Source organism: Taudactylus pleione, unplaced genomic scaffold (assembly GCF_031769625.1).
Source record: "Taudactylus pleione unplaced genomic scaffold, aTauple2 ptg000009l, whole genome shotgun sequence".
Classification (NCBI taxonomy): Eukaryota; Metazoa; Chordata; class Amphibia; order Anura; family Myobatrachidae; genus Taudactylus; species Taudactylus pleione.
This window is the reverse complement of record NW_028284412.1, coordinates 14,423,904-14,438,829: the sequence shown is the minus strand read 5'-3', so window position 1 is coordinate 14,438,829 and position 14,926 is coordinate 14,423,904. Positions and strand designations below refer to the sequence as shown.

The following is a 14,926-nucleotide window of genomic DNA, read 5'->3' as shown; positions in this document are numbered from 1 at the left end:
CACTTCTAGGAATCATAGTGTCACTGCAGGATGGCAGTTTGATATAAATTATACTGTACAATGCTATATAGAATGTTTATTAATCAAGAACTAGATCAGAGGCCCACGACCAGCACAGGTAAATGGTAGTTGTAGTGTTAATGGAAGCCAGGTAAAGGATTCATTGATTGGATTGATTTCAGAAACTAAGGAAAAACAAGTCAGAGATATGGAAAGCAGAAGAATACAAAATCACAGTGAGATTAATTGATTGTTGTTAATAATTTAACTATAAAAAAATCAGAGAAATGGAAAACACTACTAAAGAGCAAGCATCCAAAATCTCAATGAGATTGATTCCTCAGGATTCAAAGCAGAGTAACAAATGATTAATTCATTATTAACTATATGATTTAATGATACAAGTCTGTATCTGCTGAGAAGCTGCAGGAAATGGGGCCTACATGCCTGGATGAGAGTCTGGTGATGAATGGCATTACAAGATATAAAAGAACATGAATGCCCCCAGTACAGTACAGTAATATACAGTACTCTGCCTGTCAAACACACACAATTTTGACACAGCCCATAATAAAAAGTCGTTCATGATGGATTTTTCCTTGGGCCCTCCTACCCACCCTCCCTTATGTTGTATATTAAAAATGACATGCACAGTTTAACAAACCAAGCACTTCAGTGACAGAGACTGCCACATTTGTTACTGAAGTGCTTGATTTGTTTTGGCACACTCAAAACAAGCTACCAGCGGGCTTAAGGCACATAATAGTGTTGTTAATCACAACTACAGTTGTGAGACATTATCATCCTCACCTTCATCAGAGTTATTAATATCACCCAATATTATCTCATCCTCACTGGAATCTACAGTTACAGAAGTACTCTGTTGTAATTGACGACAAAGGTCTTCCTAAAAGAATTTGTTCATTTTTATGAACATCAGTTTATCCACATTTAATGCTAGCATAGCCATCATGGCTTCAGTGATGCAACTGGATGGCATCTTTCTTACTTGCTTCCTCTTGCAAATTAATGTTTCACAGTTAATTATTGTTTGAAATTACTATTTTTCTTGGTCCCCTTCTGTGACGAAGATTCACCCCCAGCAGCAGCCCTAGCTCACAAGCAGTGGTGGCCAACCTGTGGCTTTTGAGCCACACGTGGCTCTTTTGTTGTTCTGATGCGGCTCCCCTGACTGACACTGACTGCCTCCTCTGATAGCTGCACAGCTGTTCAGAGGAAGTTCGTCCTTTGTTGCAGCAGTCTGCTCCGCTCCAGAGGCATGTATGGGTGATGTGGTGATGTCATGCCGCAAACAGGAGGCGGAGCTTGACTTGTGACTGAACTTGCAGCCACGAGGAGGATGCGGTTGCAGACGGCGGAGCCTACCTACGTGACACAGTCGCATCAGAGTAAGAGTTGTGGGGTTTTTTTATTTGTTTTTTTTCATTTTATTTGTGATATGTGGGGGGAGCTTGAGTGGCCCAGAGAATGAGAGGGAATGTGGGGGAATGTTGCTAGACTGAAGTGGCCTGGGGAGAGAGGGGGGGGGCTGAAGTGGCACATGAGGGTCTGCTGTTGTGACACATGAGGGTATGCTGGAGTGACACAGGGGCTGCTGAAGTGACACATGGGGGTTGCTTAAGTGACACATGAGGGGGACTGGAATGACACATGGAAGGCTGGAGTGGATGTGGCTTTTTCGGTGTATTATTTGTGTATGTGGCTTTATCAGTGTATTTTATGTGGATCTGGCTTGTTTCAGTACATTGTATGTGGATCTGTTTTTTTTTTTAATTTATATATTGTTCTGGTTTTTCCTTTACCTTTAATAGTTACATCCATGGTGATTGTGTGCATGCGCTTTTACATGCTCCTACAAACATCATACACTGAAAAGCCATATCCACATAAAATAAACTGAAAAAGCCACATCCACAAAAAATACATTGTAAAAAATAAAACAGATTCACATAATACAATCCAATACTGCAGCCCTTTCATGTGTCACTTCAGCCCTCCATGTGTCATTCCAGGCTCCATGTGTCACTTTTGCAGCCCCCCATTTGTCACTTCAGCAGCCCTTCAAGTGTCACTCCAGCAGACCCTCAAGTGTTACAACAGCAGACCCTCATGTGCCGCCCCCGCGATCTCTCCCCGGGCCAGTCCAGTCACTTTCCCCCACACTCCCTCACACTCCAAGGGCGACTCCATTCCCCCCCCCACATATCACAAATAATACCAAAATAAACCACAGCTCTTACCCTGTTGTGACTGTCTACATCACGTAGGTAGGCTCCAGCATCTGCGACCGTATACTCCCTTTTTTGCATGTGCGCCTTTGCCGTGCGCATAACCTCGGCTCTTTGACATACCTACAGATATTTTTGGACTGGCTCTGACTGGTTGGCCACCCCTGCTCACAAGGATTCTTCTTGGAAATCCTGGATAGGGGATGAGTCAGACTTTGCAAATTGGATGCAGGAGGATCTGATCATTAATGAGGAGGTTAATGATGAAGGTGTTGGTGGTTGAAATTGCATGTGCTGAGATATATCCATTCTTCTGATGCTGGACATATTATTTTACAGGATTTTTTAATTTTGCTAAATAAATTGCATGAACTCACTGCAAATGACATAACAGGGAGTAGGTGTCTAGATGGTTAATATCCTTACCTCTACTTAATTTGGCCTCACAAATGGTACAGATGGCTTGACAAATGTTGTCAGGATATGGATAAAACAAATTACACACAAGAGAGGTGGCTTTTTTGGTCTTATGCCCAGGCATAACATGGCTTTATCACTGGCAATAACTGCTGCCACTGGTAGCTGACTTACTTTGAAACAAACAACATCCTCATGAATTTTATCAACTACTTCTTGTCCAGCACATTTATCATCAACATCCTCATTAGCGCCAGATACACATATATCCCCCCTCATCTTGTTGTTCTTCCACAGTAGCATCCTCAATTTCTATATAACCATCATTACTTTTACTGTTACTCACATTTGCAAATGGTGCATAAATGGTGGAAAGTGGCTTTTCTACAATTACAGTTTCAGAAATGCCACACATAGCAGTCTTGGACATGCTTAGAGACTCTTCAGGGATCGGTGTAGTTTGTGAACACACAGTTTGTTCCTCAGCCTTAGAGGTATATTTACTAAAGCAGGTTTTTAGAAAATGGTTTGTTGCCCATAGCAATTAATCAGATCCTATCTTCTATCTCTAGAAGGTGCTAGATAAATTATAAGTTGAATGTGATTGGTTGCTGTGGGCAACAACTTTACTGTTTCAAAGGTGACCCCTCTAGACCTACGTGATTAGGCCACGCCCCCTTCACATTTGCCCGACGCGGCTCTTAACGTGTGTGTGTATATATATATATATATATATATATATATATATTATATATTGTGTGTGATTGTACAAGTCAGTGTATGTGACAAATTAAACAAACACACTGACAATGAGAATGCCGGCAGTCACCCTTTCCATCAGGCACCTACCCCAGCTGCTACTTAAAAATACTGTATTCAATATTTCCATTCCATCTTACGCCCAATGGTGTGCTAATGGCGGGTTGTTTTTTTTTCCAACACAGTGCTCCAGCCCACAGTCCCACACCCTCTCCCTCCACTCTCCTTTGTGAAATGGTGCCCGATCATGAGGGAGGGACTCTTATATGCAATGAAGATTATATTTTAACTCGTTTTGGTATCTGAACTTGGTGGGAAGACCCGAGCAGTGACTCAAAGGAATCCCCTAAGTGTGGGTGTGTGCTGTGAAACTGAAACGCACATCTCTACCCTAAACACTAGATCACAGGTTCTCAAACTCGGTCCTCAGGACCCCAAACAGTGCATATATTCCAGGTCTCTTCACAAAATCACAAGTGAAATAATTAGCTCCACCTGTGGATTTTTTAAAATGTGTCAGTGAATAATGAATGCATCTGTGCACCTACTGGGTGACCTGGAAAACGTGACCTGTGTGGGGTCCTGAAGACCAAGTTTGAGAACCACTGCACTAGATTAATGTAGAATGAAGACAAGAGTAGAATAGAAAGACTGACTCATTTGCTGCCTCTGGCTCCTTTTGTACACATAAGCCACCTAAGGTTGTGCATGTGCAGGAACATTGTTGAGATTGAACCACCTTTGGCGCTGTGATCAGTGATGAAAGCACAGGTCATAGCATTTGCCATGACAGATGGTTATAGGAGCAGCTAATTCGGCATGAATAAATTGCTAAGCACCCATGAAAAATCATTCATTCTCACCGTGATATGCAATGATCAAATCCAAAGTATCCAAATACTTCTCGGATAAATAGATCCTTTACAACAGTAGGAGGACATAGCAAACCATAAAAACATATGGACCATTAAGCACATGATGATTATTTAATTAAAGACAGACGAACAGATGCAGAGTTGGCCACAATTGAACCTTAAATTGCAAGGGCAATTTGCATCTATCAAAACAGCAGCAACTGTGACTATATACAAAGTAGAAACTATTTTCATGAGCGTGCTGGTCAGCAACAGTAGTATATGTGACATGCATACGCCACAGACACATAAGTCCTACCTGACCCGTGTTTAAAACCATTTATTTTATTTGCAACAAATGTATTCAATATTAGGCATCAATAAAACTGCTAAAATATCTAAATATCTGTAAAACAGTAGAAACAACTCCCTATGTTGTGTATGAAAACAAATGTTTTTATTATATATGCACACAAAAGCAAAGTGTTAATCATATGCAGTTCCCTAGTGCCCGGAACCACCATCATCATCATCATCATCATCCACCTGTGTCTGGCCACCCTCAAAAAAGATAGCTTTCTTAGGTGCTTATGTCTTGTTGTCCTCGTCATCATCTATTCCCATTTCCTTGCTTTACTTATTTACTTTCAAATGCCCCCGTCCGGATCTACTAATCCAAGCGCAAGCAGGTGCATAAAATCATGCAAATTTGCAAGGGCACATATGTGCGCAGGTACTTTGCTCTTTGCTGGGCATGCGCACAGAGGCACTGATTCAGAGCCGGACGCTCTGACAGAGCGCTCGCTCTGAATCAGGGCCGTCCCTGCTACTTTTGGAGCTCAGCGCTCGCGAGTGGGTCTGAATCAGGCCCAGAGATTACATGCAAGATATGTTACACCAATTGTCATAGTACTCACTAGGCATCACACCCAAAAAGAATAAAATACACCTGCCTTGCTTAGACCTCCCTTCTGGCTTGAAATGCTGGGCCTGCTGCACCATGCAGTGCTCTTCTCCAGGGAAGATTCCCCTTATATCTCTGATCAGCAGTGATATCAGTTGTCTTTAAGAATTCCAGACTTTACTGCTCACTGGTTGGTCTAATAATGCCTTGATTTGTGCATGGACTTTTGGGACTAGTGTAGTTCTTCACATCACACTAAACGTTATACACAGAATTAAGCATGATTACATTCCCAGAAATTCAGAAAGCTAGGCTAGCAGCAACCAAATCTCAAGAAATCCAAGATCTCACAAATAAAAGATATGTTTTTGCTTCCAGATCCGAAAGAATGGGCAATTTTTAGTCAAACAATACCTTAATCAAAACTGTCTCTTTTTGTAGTTTACATGCCATTCATACTGAATGACTCCTATATCCACAATGTCAATTATGTTTCCCTTAATTTGTCCACTGTGAAGGATGGATAGGTGATAGCTTTCTGTCCTTGCCTTTATTAAATGATGGTTGTAAACTATCATTCTTTTTTTATAAAAACAGATTACATGAAACAAAGAAAAAACTGCCTATCAAGGACAGAATTAAGGGCCACATGGTCCTGGGACTGAAAAGTATCAAGGCCCTATTGTGATAAGTGGAGGAGGTGTGACCAGTTCTGTTTGGGTGTGGCCAGTGGCATATGGGCGTGTAGACACCCTACACTATCGGTCTCAATGTTCCCCAAAATATGTAAATTAGAAAACTTACATCCTTGTGTAAGAAAAAAGCAATACAATTTATTACTTATGATTTATGGTTGACTGTGTGTTCAGCTAGGTCATTGGAATCACTAGGGTTGATGTCTCTCCTCGTGGACGAAAGGTGGCATAGCCTTGTGTCCATGATGTCACGCGCCCCTTTGCGTATGACATTTTGGGGGCATGACCGTGTGTCACATCCCCATTCTTGTCACACTTTGGGGCTTGCCCAAGATCTGGGACTATAGTCCCATCCACCCCATTGTTAATCAAACCATGTGCTTGTCTATAATATAAAAGACACATAACCTTGCATTTGAGCAATATATAAAAAAAAAAATCTGACCGGTGGATAACATATAACATAAAGTGAATGTTATGTGCACTAGAGAATACTCCACCTTTTTTCAAATAGGAGATAATGTTGTTTGAAAAATGACAGGAACTGATTGGTTGGTACTTTGGGCCTGAGTCAGACCCGGCCGCTAGCATGCGTTCGATCGTTGCCGGCGATGTTTGCTAATGTGCACATGCGTATGCATCACAGTGCGCATGCGCAAACTAGTCCGAGCGATCGGGAAGCGCTCGCTCGCCCAGCAAAGACAGCCCAGTGGAAAGAGTGACAGGAGAGGCCGTTTGTGGGTGGTAACAGGGCAGGCCAGCAGTAACGGGGCAGTGGAGGTGTGAACGCAGGCGTGCCTGAGTGTTTCAACGCTGTTTCAGAGGCGTGCATAATTAATAGGCAGCGTCATAGTACACGTCACCTGGCTGGTTTTTACACTGAAGTGCTTGCGGTAGGGTAAAGGCAACCACAAGCGCTGCGAATGTTCCCGATGATACCTGATGTACCGATGGTTGTATACACTTCCTGGAGATGACGTGCGCAAGTGGGCATCTTAAGACAGGCTGGTGGTGGTCTGCATACACAAAGTGATCGCACGCCAAGATATAGTGGGTGTGCTTATGCCTTGCCGTGCGATAACCTGCCTTGCTGGGTGTGTTCCGAATTTGCATACGCTGTGAGCGAGCGTACGCATCTAGCGACCGGGTCTGAATCAGGCCCTTTATCGCCATCCACTTTATCTCTCTCCAAGGCTTAGTACATAGTAGCTTCCATTCAGGTGACAGGTACTGGATACTACAGACTCTGACCTACCTGTTTGCTGTAATCCTGTGAATCCTGCTTCTTGTAAGATGTACTTTTCTGGTCCTGAATTGCTGTTGGTACTCCTGTGTAAGAAGCTGGCTGTGGCTTTTTGCTGGAATAAAAGCTTCCTTATTTTGAAGCATTCAGTCTCCAATGGTCAGCTGGAATCTACCCGCTATGCCCAGGAACTCAACTGACAGAATAACGGAGAAAACAGGTACCTCCTAACACGTGCCTATGAACAATGCACTTTTCTGATAGGAATGTACATATCATCACTTGATATGCTTAATGCACTTTATAAGAGCCATTTGCATGAAATTAACATAAAAATGGACAAAACAGCGCTAGCGATAATAAATGAGAGGTTGTGGGGGGAGGTGGTGGAGGGGGGCGCGGGAAGGGGGAGGCCCTGTCCATTTTGTCAGTCCCGGGCCCCACAATTTCTGATGGCAGCCCTGCTTACAGGATCCTGTTGGTTATCCGATTAGAACAATATTATTAAATCAGTTGCTTTTTTATCAGGCTTATGAAGCACGTGATTACTTTTATATATAATCATTTATTATTCAATTATTTTATTGTATATTTATATATTTTGATAAATGTGTCTTTGTTATATTAACCAAGCGTGCCTGCAATTTGATTGGATTTTTTATCAGATACCCACTAGCGCTGTTTTGTTAATTACCTGAATTAGAAGTTTAACACTCTCCTTTAAATAGCTGCTGGTTGGAGAGTGCCACTCCTGTTTTTATTCCATTTACATGAAATACTCTAGATGGAATATTCTCTAGTGCAATTAATATTAACATCAATTTGTGATTTATACAGTATGTTTTCCACCTGTCAGATTTTTTTCAAATATTTTCAATTGCAAGTTTATTATTTTATATGATCTATGTTAATAAATGTGTTTAATTTTTTAAACATTTGAGCATCTAGTATGATTCTTTAACACATGTTTTTGATTTTAGTTATTTATAGTTATAGAAACCTTTAACTTTTTTTTAAATCTACTGTTAACTTATCACTAATACTGGGGTTCTTTTGGATCATTTCTTGTACCAGGGTCAAGTTGTTTGTTGCTACAATTTCATGAATGGGTGTTTTTGAATTTAGATAATTTTGAGTATTCACTTTGATGAGTGTTAATTCAATAATTGTCTCTTCCACTTTATTTCCTCTCTTTCTGCAAGAACAAAGACTTTCATACTGGACTGATTGGGCCTCTGCTTGTCTGCCGACCAAAAGTATTGAAGCGGTCCAATGTCCTTCAGTTCCCAATGCAAGATTTCTCTCTTGCATTTATGGAGATTGATGAGACAGAAAGTTGGCTCTTTAAAGAAAACTGGCAGCAACATTGCCCTTCTACTTGTTCTTTTCAACAGAATTCAGTGGCTCCCTGCCCTGCTGCTTGCAATATACAGCCACCTTCTGAGGTCCTACAGCATAACCACATATTTAATGGTACAAATTTCAATCATAAATCAATTCTGTTTTTTTTAAATTTATAATTAAATCTAAACACATTGAGCCTCATTTATAGTAAGCAACAATTATGGCCGCTAAATGAAAATTGCAGATCAGCAAATGTATTTAAGTTGCACACAAGTTGACCACAATTGCGCCCTGTGTGCACAGAAATAACTGCAGTAATTTGCCCATATGCACAGCGGCACGCACCTACAGTATGTGACTGCACTGATCCTATCCAACCGCTTTTGTGGAAATAGTCGTCATCATTATCAGCATGAACTTGCACCAGCCCTATGCTGAAATTGGACTATTAAATATAGGTGCAAGACACTTATCCCAGTTTACTGGAGGTCCCTCTTCCTACTGTACATCAGGGAATGGTTCAGGTGAAACACCTACATGGTAATGAACTATCATGCTAGCAGCAAATAAACAGTTCTGTGGCATGGGCAGTGTCATGATGAGGAATAGGGTTACTCTGCTGGAAGGAGAAGACACAGATTAGTCATGTACAACACATCTCTATATTGGTTCTCAACATTATAGGAGTAAGAACCCCATACGTGGCATAAATAAAATTATAGCCACTACTGACACTGCCCTGGATACAAGAAGCTCTTGGGATTTTCAGTTCTGGAACTGGTTACCTTTAGAAGAGATAAACCTTGTTGTGACTATCTTATGGTCTGTCTAAACTTACTAGGAAGACCATTTAAATGGATCCTTGTAGAGTAGCATAATAGTCATCTCTGCTGTAGTCCCATGTACCACTAACCATCATCCCCTACTCATGGCCAGCATAAGAGTGCATGTCTTTGAGGATGAGCCATTGTGGTTTTCAGTGCTGGAGATAGTTTTTTTTTAGTTCAGGAAGCCTCTTATTTGATCAGTCTTCTAATAAAGGCAATAAACTCTCTGATAATATGATTTTTGGATCCCTTGCTGCAGCTTTTCGATTTTTTTAACAATTATCGATAACGATATCGTTTATTGTTTAATCGTTGAAAAAATCGTTCACTTTCTGAGATAAAACGAACCATTATCATTCATGTGCGTTCACGTTTGTAGTTTGTAGTTCAGTCAGACTGACCAACTGAACGATTTTCAGTAAGAGAATATGCAAAAATCGTTTGTAGTTCAAAAAAATCGTTCATTACATTTAGTAAATGAACGATTTTAGTAAACGATTTTCGTTAATTTTTCCCTTGAAAAAATGAACGAAAATTGTTTACTGAAATCGTTCATTTACTAAATCGTTGTGTGTGTATGCAGCTTTAGATAGCCGACCTACAAGTAGATCCAAAGGATGAACTGATGAATTGACTCTCTGAACTTGGGGACTGTAAAAAATAGGAAAATTGAGTTTGCAAGCAGAGGTCAGGATTGGTGAGAATAAAATGGTCTTCCTCTTATTAGCTTATGTTAAAATATACTTATTAATTATAATGAAAACTTACGTAGCAAGCAAAATATTAAAAACCAAATGGGATGTAAAGTTAGGCTCAAATAAAACAAAAAGTATAATTTCTTCTTCTACTAGGGGGCACAGGGATGACACTGGGTATAGCCTGGGGAGGAGAGTCTGGGCATCAAATGAAATTTACCCACAAGCCCAGGCTTCTCTCCTCTGTACCCCACCCCCAGCCACAGGCCATCAGTTTGAGTTTGGTGCCGGCAGGAGCTGGACACCAGTTTATAGAGCGGCTGCTTTAGATGGTCCCCCGAAGTTTATTTTATTTAATTTATTTATTTTATTACTTTTTACAACAAGTGGACATCCTAAAGCATCCTATAGGATGATCCCACTGCTGCTCTACCGCCCCAGTGCCAGTGACCAAGCACTGCCAATTGGTTAGTGACTTCGGCTATGGACTCCTACACATCCAGAGCCGCAAGACACAGCCGCCACTCACTGGGGACAAGGTAAGGTGGCTCCCTGCATGCTGGGAACTGTGGGTTTCTGGCTGTTACCGCCAGAGCAGGAGACCTAGGACGGTGCTGGCAGTGGGGGCTCCCAGTCTTTCGCGCTTCCCACTAGACCACCATAGATTTAATATGAGCACGGACTGCTTAATAGCTGTGGCGGCCATGTTCCCTGGGGTTATGCCAGACGGGGAGGCACACGCTACCCTGTTAGCCCCTCCCCAACCTTGGGGTGCGCTTTCCCAACGCGGACAGTATGTCCTAGGTAGATCCTCTCTTCTCTCCTTCTAAACGCTGAGCGGCCATTTTACCTCATGGCCTGTCTCAGTGTTGGAGAGAAAAGCTGGGCTCCAGTCTCTCATAGCCTGCTTCCAGCAGCTGCGCTAGTTAACTGCTCTTTCCTGATTATTTAGGCTGGTTTGTTGAGCTTCATTAGCCCACATTTCTTCATTGAGTGGTTTGTGTGTATGTAAGTAAGTGTACTTTTACCTGTGTCTCTGTACCTACTGTGGTCACTAGTCACTGGGGGAACATCCTCTGCATATATGATATACTTTTACTGTAATATATACTGACACTGCCTAAAGACCCTTTTTTTTTTACATACCCTCACTTATTATATTGGTGTGTGGTGATTTCTGTGACTGTCAGGATGTCCAGAAGTAAAACTATCAAGGAGGTAGGTGCTACAGTATTGCGCACTTGTAAGAAGTGTCTTAATGTCATTTCTCCTCCGGATCCGGAGCACGATTGCCTTTGTGTTAGTTACTTTGGGGCCCTGTACCGCAAGATTGTCAGAATTTTACCATACCTGGACAGCTTGGGTGACTGGGCGCTGCATCCAGATGTCTTCCAACTCCTAGTTCGCCGGTGGGGCCTGCCGGACATCGACATGATGGCGTCTCGTTTCGATCATCAGCTACCGAGTTACTGCTCCCGCACCATGGATACAGAAGCCCTCCTGGTAGATGCCCTAGTGGTTCCATGGACCTTCCCTCTGATTTACGTCTTCCCACCTATCTCAATGATTCCTCGAGTTCTCCACAAGTTCAAACTGGAGGGAGGCACTTTGATCCTAGTAGCATCGGTTTGGCATTGGTGCGTGTGGTACGCAGATCTACTGGGCCTCTCCATCGACACACCACTGCATCTTCCTCTGCAGCTGGATTTTCTGTCTCAGGGTCCGTGTTTCCATCGTGGTCTGACCCGTCTCACTTTGACGGGGTGGCTTTTGAGACATCTGTCCTAAGAGCAAATAGATTCTCCAGGAGGATTGTTCAGACCATGTTGCAGACTAGGAAGTTGCCTTCTATCTATCACCGTGTTTGGCGTACCTATTTTTCTTGGTGTACGACTAGGGCTCTTACCCCCAGGTCTTTCCGCCTTGCCCGTATCCTTTCCTTTCTGCAGACAGATCTGGATTTGGGCGTTCGATTCTCGTCCTTGAAGGTCCAGGTTTCGGCCTTGTCTGTTCTCTTCCAAAGGCAGATAGCTCTACTCCTGGATGTACAAACCTTTTTTCAGGGAGTTCTCCATGTTCAGCCCCCGTTTGAGTCTCCTGTTGCTCCCTGGGACCTGTCTTTGGTTTTCTGAGCTCTCCAATCGGCTCCCTTTAAATTGTAACAGATGGTGGATATGTGCTGGCTTACGTGGAGTTTTTCTGCTAGCAATTGCGTCTGCCCGGAGGGTGTCGGATTTGAGCGCCCTATGTTGTCGCTCCCATTCCTTATTTGACATTCCATTCTGTGCTGCGGACTTGCCTGGGCTACCTTCCCAAGGTGGTGTCCCGCTTCCACATAAATCAAAAGATTGTGGTACCTACTTTCCAGACTGTAGATTCTTCTCAGCCAGAGGCTTCCTTGGATGTGGTAAGATCGCAAGTCGGATTCTCTGTTCATCTTATATGACATGCAAAAGGGGGGCTGGCCAGCTACTTACAGACCTTGGCCTGCTGGCTTCGCTTCACAATTTGCCAATCACTCCTTGGTGAACTGTCCTACCCCTGCTGTGGTGACAGCCCATTCCACCCAGTCAGTGGGGGCTCCTTGGGCAGCACGCTGTAGGGCTTCTGCTAAACAGCTCTGTAAGGCTGCCACATGGTCGTCTGCTTATACATTTATCCGGTTTTATGCCTGTGATACCTTTGTGTCCTTGAACGCCGCCTTCGGACGTTCTGTGCTCACTGCAGCTCAGGAGCGTCCCCGCTCATAGGGGACAGCTTTTGGACATTCCAGTGTCATCCCTGTGCCCCCAAGTGGAGGAAGAAGAAAAGCAGTCCTGATCGCAGTGGAGCGTTCGCGCACTGCAATGCATGTGAATTGGGTGTTTATGAGCGCTTTACAGAAATAAAATAAATTTAAATAAATAATTATGTTAGTGGCACCTGTAAAAAAATATTTGTTAAAACGTAGTGTTTATAGCTCCTTTGTGAGGATATTGTTTTAAGGTGAGGTCCGGTTTAACACGTAAGTTGGATTGCACTGTATTACTGTAAAATCTGTCCCTACCTTGCCCTCATAGAGATGGTGCAGCGGGACAGGTCCGGATTATGATGTTACGTTGGTGGAGAGCGGCCTGGCCTCGGCTCTCTCTCCACGTGCTGCCGGCGTCTGGCCGTGTGCGGCTGCTATAGATGCTGCTATAGATGACGTCAGCGGGACAGTGCGGGTAGTGTAAGCGGCTTCCACGAAGGTCAGCTTACTGCCGGATACCAATCACCTGAATGCCTCCAACGCGTTTCGTACCATTCGGTACTTTGTCAAGGATGTGCAGAATGCAACAATCGTTCAATTGCGTGCGTAATCACAGTTGCGATCCTTGTTGAATCAGGCCCTGTGTCCCTAGTGACATCCATTTATTAAGAATGTCAAAAAGTTAAGGAACTTTACAAACTATTTTGTTTTATATGCAACAAAAGTTTTTAAGAGAATTAATAAAAGGTAAAATTGTAAAGTAAACTAATAAGTGGAATATCATTCTAAAGGGACCAGAGAATAGTTATCACCAAAACACATATATCTTCATTCCCATAATACTAATTTTCTTTGTGTTTGAATTTGTTTTATACGCTATTAAATATTTTAATAGAATTAAAAACAGGTAAATTGTAATGTAAACTAATGAGTGGAACATCATTCTAAAGCAGTGATTTTCAACCTTTTCAACTCGAGGCACACTACACAAGATTTTTAAATTGTCAAGGCACACTATCCAGCTATGCGGCGTGCATGACCAATGAAAAAACATGAACATTGGCTTCCACATAAAAATATACACACATATTGGCCTCCACAGGAATATAACACACTACACCACAAGTGCGCTGAGCTGACTGCCGCGGCACACTTGACAACCGCTTGCGGCACACTAGTGTGCCACGGCACAGTGGTTGAAAAACACTGTTCTAAAGGGACCAGACAATAGTTATCATCAAAATGTTATTCTCTTTGTGTTTGAATTAAATGGAAAGAATACAGATGTAAGCACTAATGAGGTGTGATATAATAATTCTTGACAATTATAAAAAAACCTCTCAGAACAAAAGCTGCAGAGACAGACACCAGTGTGTACTTATCTACATGTGCATCCAAGTGTGATGGCAGGATTAACAACAATTACACTACTGTGCAAAGAAGAACTGTACACATATGATATCAATTTGAGGTAATATAGAAATGTTTATAACTTTTCAGATTTCATCTGGATTGTCCTTAGGAGGAGGACACAATTATTATTGTACCTCATTTTTTTTACTTTACTAACCAGCCTTGGGCACATGATATGGCTAATATCAGTAGTGAAGGCACCATGCTTCAAATCTCTTAAAATCATAAAACTAGGCCAGACTATTGTGGCTATAATAGTGGCAGGGACGTGCAGTCAGGGTAGGCAGGGGAGGCAGAGCCTCCCCTGTTATACTCCCTCCCCTATCATACTCCCTGTCATGCTCCAGAGTTTTGATATAAAAACTGTGTTTTTATAGATGTGCCTCCCCAGCCATTGACCTCACTGCACATCACTGAATAGTGCTACTGTATAATGCACTGTTAGTATCATTCAATTTTAACATCTTAAAAATTATTAATAATTAGTAATAATGGTTTTGTAGAAACCTCCTATTTACACCAGGAACTTTAGAGGTGGCATCTTTGAGGTGGGGGTCCCACTTCTTCCTTTCCTAATAAGGGTTACTGGAAAATTTTAGCATTAAAGCTATGTGTATTTAGCATTCGTGAGAAAAGTCAACCTTATACTAAAAGTAAATATACTTGCAATGTCTAGTCCAAGAGTTAGCTATTATCATTAAGAAATACATCATGGTGTGGGTTCTCTTAAAGCAGGGATGGGGAACCACAGGCCCGGGAGCCTTATAAGGCCCGCAAAGTATTTTGGTCTGGCCC

At 42.3% G+C, this 14,926-nt stretch overlaps 1 protein-coding gene across 5 annotated transcripts in view; it reads left to right on the top strand.

Moving 5' to 3' along the window:
• Nucleotides 1-14,926, top strand: part of LOC148542789 (coagulation factor VIII-like) — a 306,775-nt gene that overhangs the window by 196,534 nt on the left and 95,315 nt on the right. For all 5 annotated transcript variants that reach the window (XM_088467390.1, XM_088467391.1, XM_088467389.1 and 2 more), the window contains one exon: nt 8,324-8,594. In XM_088467390.1, coding sequence (XP_088323516.1) covers nt 8,324-8,594 — 271 coding nt within the window. The remainder of the gene's footprint in view (nt 1-8,323; nt 8,595-14,926) is intronic.